Source organism: Oncorhynchus kisutch, linkage group LG15, assembly GCF_002021735.2.
Source record: "Oncorhynchus kisutch isolate 150728-3 linkage group LG15, Okis_V2, whole genome shotgun sequence".
Taxonomy (NCBI): Eukaryota; Metazoa; Chordata; class Actinopteri; order Salmoniformes; family Salmonidae; genus Oncorhynchus; species Oncorhynchus kisutch.
The window spans coordinates 85,845,648-85,851,453 of NC_034188.2; the positions used below are offsets into that span (position 1 = coordinate 85,845,648).

General features: G+C 47.1%; 1 protein-coding gene across 1 annotated transcript in view; it reads right to left on the bottom strand.

Moving 5' to 3' along the window:
* LOC109904928 (neprilysin) overlaps positions 1–2,251 on the bottom strand; it is a 68,164-nt gene extending 65,913 nt beyond the window's left edge. The window contains 1 exon segment of the mRNA XM_031791230.1: positions 1,789–2,251. Coding sequence (XP_031647090.1) covers positions 1,789–1,831 — 43 coding nt within the window. The 5' untranslated portion in view covers positions 1,832–2,251.
* Between the last annotated feature and the right edge of the window lie 3,555 nt (positions 2,252–5,806).

A 5,806-nucleotide genomic window follows, 5' to 3' on the forward strand; every position in this document is an offset into this window, starting at 1 on the left:
GAGAGAGAGAGGCAAGGCAGGGGCAGAGAGAGAGAGAGAGAGAGAGAGAGGCAAGGGCAGAGAGAGAGAGAGAGAGAGAGGCAAGGGCAGAGGAGAGAGAGAGAGAGAGAGAGAGAGGCAAGGGCAGAGAGAGAGAGAGAGGCAAGGGCAGAGAGAGAGAGAGAGAGAGAGAGAGGCTAAGGGCAGAGAGAGAGAGAGAGGGCAAGGGCAGAGAGAGAGAGAGAGAGAGAGAGAGGCAAGGCAGAGAGAGAGAGAGAGAGAGGCAAGGGGAGGCAGGGGCAGAGAGAGAGAGAGGCAGAGAGAGAGAGAGACAAGGGGAGGCAGGGGCAGAGAGAGAGGCAGAGAAAGAGGCAGAGAAAGCAAGGAAGATCAGCGTTATGTTTGACCTACTAATCAGAGCTTACTGTTACTCTAGCCTGCATACTGCACAGCACATAAAACTGTTTCAACACACACACAGAAAGGGATTACATTTGGTGACGACAGCAGCCATGTGTGCTTTCACAATGTCACACCACGAGGTGTATGTTGAGGGGGGGGTTCGGGGTCTCGATATGGGGGGTGCTCCATGAGTGTGTGTGTGTGAGAGAGAGCCATAATCCTGCCAGGCACGTCAAGTCTAAGCACTAGGATAGAATGACTTCTGACATATGCAAGAGAGGTGGGGGAAAGAGGGAGAGATGTTAGAAGAGAGATGGCATTTAGCATGTAGGAGTGAGACAGTGGGGCCTCCTGCTGGAGGAGTGAGACAGTGGGGCCTCCTGCTGGAGGAGTGAGACAGTGGGGCCTCCTGCTGGAGGAGTGAGACAGTGGGGCCTCCTGCTGGAGGAGTGAGACAGTGGGGCCTCCTGCTGGAGGAGTGAGACAGTGGGGCCTCCTGCTGGAGGAGTGAGACAGTGGGGCCTCCTGCTGGAGGAGTGAGACAGTGGGGCCTCCTACTGGAGGAGTGAGACAGTGGGGCCTCCTACTGGAGGAGTGAGACAGTGGGGCCTCCTACTGGAGGAGTGACTTGTAGGCAGTACTTTTAGTAGGACTATGTCTTACACACAGAAGCATGCAGGCACCACACACACAGTTTCGCACACACCTCTGTGTGTGACGCGTGGGGGCTCACAGGCTGTATTTATGATTGTTGTCTGTTACTCTGATGAATTTGAAGCATTGCAATGAGACCTCACAAACCCCTTCAAAATGAAAGTAATGTTTCACTATAACCACAAAACACACAGTAGCTTAAGCATATTCCCTGAAGTTAAGGCTCCAGGAAGACATTATTTACCATCAAAATGTCCAGATGATGAAAAGTTTCAATTACTAAAATGAATCCTTTGAATAATGGCTAAACACGATAAAACCCATGTAGTCTGAACCCAACCCCTACAGGGAATCATTTCAATGGAGACGAACACATATGTCCATGACTGTCCCCAACACAACAATTCAAACGGTATTTTATATATAGAAATGACAGAGCTGGAATTAAAATATGTCCACATGTTATTTTTAAAGATCCATCAAACACATTCTAGTCTGTGCGAAGCATGTCCGAAGGGGAAACTAGTCCTATTAAAACATCTATTTGGTGAGCATAAAATCTGTCTACAATTATGACATCAATAAACACATGATCGTATCTGGCGAGAGACACTGAATGAACAAGAAGGGAAAGAAGCCGAATGCGCTTAGGCGACTGAGTTCATTTCCTAACTGTTGCACATCAAACAAGAGTAAAGAAAACTCATCAAAAAGCAATATTTAGAATAGATTTGGCACGTGTAACCAACTTACCAGGTATCTCTGAAAATTTTCGATCGATGATATATATGGGCATTACATTAACCAATCAAACGTCAATCAAAGTCAATCAGATGCGCGGAGGGAATACGACCTGGAAATTGATGTTGGTGAGAATGTAGGCTACCTGTTTAGATTAGTTTATTAGGATCCCCATTAGCTACTGCACGTGCAGCATCTCCTCTTCCTTTCTCGCTGCCTGTAGATTTCAAGAACAATCCGCCTCGCTCTTCCCTTGCAGGCAAAGAACGTGAACACAAGATAATCTCTTCTACCTGTTAACTCCACGAGCCTACAACACCCCCAAGCCAGAGTCCAATACAGTTGTATTTATATTCTAGATCTATTGAACGGACGCTTCCGCGAGAAATGTAGGATAAATCAACGGAAAGTCAAATGACCGGCGAGTAAACGTGTGACCTGTCAGTGAAGTATCCCGGTGAAGTTCCCACTTAGCGGTTACCGATACGTTACCTCTCTTTAAGGCAGCGTTTAGAAGTGAGCCTGTCAACGAAGCTCTAGCTGCGAGTAGATGAGGAGCGCGCCACAAGTCGCTCCTAAATAGCTGGGGCGAGCGGATTGCGCCATGAGCGAATAGGCTGCCTGTACCGCAGGTCGGTCAGCCACTGATATGATGATGGTTACTCCTTCCATTATTCGTTGATCAAACTCCCCTTTCTCAATAACTTGCAAGTTGCAACGAACCTTGGTTCGGGGGTGGGAGTGCGGGCTAAAATGGTGTTATGCAATGACCTTCATTGACTCGAACTTAGTCATTGACCTTCATTGACTCGAACCTAATATCTACAACCATGTTTCCTATCCACAGTTTTTATGTGAATAAAGTCATAAGGTATACAAATTAAAGCTGTGCTGGAAACATGTAGTTTCGGTACAATCTCATAAATGGCAACAGATCATTTGTTCGTTCGACATGGTGGGATCTTTTTGGTTTGGTCAAATTAATTGTGCGAGAAATGGTGGTGGAAACGCCTTTAGGTGCAAGTATTGATATAATAACCATCAGATTGCGTAGGGCCCCGCAAATTACGCAATGGGCCCGCATCCCCCTCGTGTCAAAGCGGGTGTCAATGTTTACAACTTCGATGAGAGGACTAAGCAGAAATATGCTTCTGGTCAAGAAAGGAGAAAAAAACACCGTGAGAGTGAGGGAACAGCAATCAAGTAAACGTATGTTCTCTACTGAAAGAGCTACTTCCGGTGCTCGGCCCTCCTATGTTAAACATAATAAACGGCTCTCTATCCACCGGATGTGTACCAAACTCACTAAAAGTAGCAGTAATAAAGCCTCTCTTGAAAAAGCCAAACCTTGACCCAGAAAATATTTTTAAAACTATCGACCTATATCGGATCTCTCCCATTCCTCTCAAGAAATGTAGAAAAAGCTGTTGCGCAGTATCTCACAGCCTTCCTGAAGACAAACAATGTATACGAAATGCTTCAGTCTGGTTTTAGACCCCATCATAGCACTGAGACACTTGTGAAGGTGGTAAATTACCTTTTAATGGCATCAGACCGAGCCTCTGGATCTGTCCTCGTGCTCTTAGACCTTAGTGCTGCTTTTGACACCATCGATCACCACAATCTTTTGGAGAGATTGGAAACCCAAATTGCTCTACACAGACAAGTTCTGGCCTGGTTTAGATCTTATCTGTCGGAAAGATATCAGTTTGTCTCTGTGGATGGTTTGTCCTCTGACAAATCAACTGTACATTTTGGTGTTCCTCAAGGTTCCGTTTTGGGACCACTATTGTTTTCACTATATATTTTCCCTCTTGGTGATGTCATTTGGAAACATAATGTTAACTTTCACTGCTATGCGGATGACACACAGCTGTACATTTCGATGAAACATGGTGAAGCCCCAAAATTGCCCTCACTGGAAGCCTGTGTTTCAGACATAAGGAAGTGGATGGCTGAAAATGTTCTACTTTTAAACACCGAAAAAACAGAGATGCTTGTTCTAGGTCCCAAGAAACAAAGAGATCTTCTGTTAAATATGACAATTAATCTTGATGGTTGTACATCAAATAAAACTGTGAAGGACCTCGGCATTACTTTGGACCCTGATCTCTCTTTTGACGAACATATCAAGACTGTTTCAAGGACAGCTTTATTCCATCTACGTAACATTGCAAAAATCCTAAACATTCTGTCCAAAAACGATGCAGAAAAATGTATCCATGCTTTTGTCACATCTAGGTTAGACTTCTGCAATGACCTACTTTCCGGCTACCTGGATAAAGCACTAAATACACTTCAGTTAGTGCTAAACATGGCTAGAACCAAAAAGTTGATCATATTACTCCAGTGCTAGCCTCCCTACATTGGCTTCCTCTGAAGGCAAGGGCTGATTTCAAGGTTCTACTGCTAACCTACAAAGCTTTTTGTACGCTACGTATGCAGGCCTCCTTATTGTCCCTAGAATTTCTCCATAATTTTTTTTATTTATTTTTATATTTACCCCTTTTTCTCCCCAATTTTCATGGTATCCAATTGTTATCTTGACTCATCGCTAGAACTCCAGTACGGGCTCGGGAGAGACGAAGGTTGAAAGTCAATCTTCCTCCGATACACAACCCAACCAAGCCGCACTGCTTCTTAACACAGCGCCATCCAACCCGGAAGCCAGCCGCACCAATGTGTCGGAGGAAACACCATGGACCTGGCAACCTTGGTTAGCGCGCAGCCCGCCACAGGAGTTGCTGGTGCACGATGAGACAAGGATTTACCTACCGGCCAAACCCTCCCTAACTCGGACGACGCTAGGCCAATTGTGCATCACCCCACAGACCTCCCGGTCGCAGCCGGTTACGACAGAGCCTGGGCGCGAACCCAGAGTCTCTGGTGGCACAGCTGTCGCTGCAGTACAGCGCCCTTAACCACTGCGCCACCCGGGAGGCCACAGAGCTCCATTTTATGGAATGGTCTGCCTACCCATGTGAGAGACGCAGACTCGGTGTCAACATTTGAGTCTTTAATGAAGAATCATCTCTTCAGTAGGAATGTGAAGGTGAACTGAAAGGCACTGGAGCAACGAATCGCCCCTGCTGTCTCTGCCTGGACGGTTCCCCTCTCTCCACTGGGATTCTCTGCCTCTAACCCTGTTACAGGGGCTGAGTCACTGGCTTACTGGTGCTCTTCCATGCCGTCCCTAGGAGGGATGCGTCACTTGAGTCGGTTGAGTCACTGACGTGGTCTTCCTGTCTGGGTTGGCACCCCCCCCCTTGGGTTGTGTCGTGGCGGAGATCTTTGAGGGCTATACTCGGCCTTGTCTCAGGATGGTAAGTTGGTGGTTGAAGATATCCCTCTAGTGGTGTGGGGGCTGTGCTTTGGCAAAGTGGGTGGGGTTATATCATGCCTGTTTGGCCCTGTCTGGGAGTATCGTTGAACGGGGCCACAGTGTCTCCCGACCCCTCCTGTCTCAGCCTCCAGTATTTATGCTGCAGTAGTTTATGTGTCGGGGGGCTAGGGTCAGTTTGTTATATCTGGAGTATTTCTCCTGTCTTATCCGGTGTCCTGTGTGAATTTAAGTATGCTCTCTCTCTCTCCTCTCTCTCTTTCTCTCTCTCTCTCTCTCCCTCTCTAGTCTGTCTCTCTCTCTCGCTCTCTCTGTCTCTCTAGTTTGTCTCTCTCTCTCTCTCTCTCTCTCTCTCTCTCTCTCTCTCTCTCTCTCTCTCTCTCTCTCTCTGTCTCTCTAGTCTGTCTCTCTCTCTCGCTCTCTCTCTCTGTCTCTCTAGGCTGTCTCTCTCTCTGTCTCTCTAGTCTGTCTCTCTCTCTCTCGCTCTCTCTCTCTGTCTCTCTAGTCTGTTTCTCTCTCTCGCTCTCTCTCTCTGTCTCTCTAGTCTGTCTCTCTCTCTCCCTCTCTAGTCTGTCTCTCTCTCTCTCTCTCTCGCTCTCTCTCTCGCTCTCTCTCTCCGTCTCTCTAGTCTCTCTCTCTCTCTCTCTCTATCTCTCTCTCTAGTCTGTCTGTCTTGCTAAACTAGCTGGC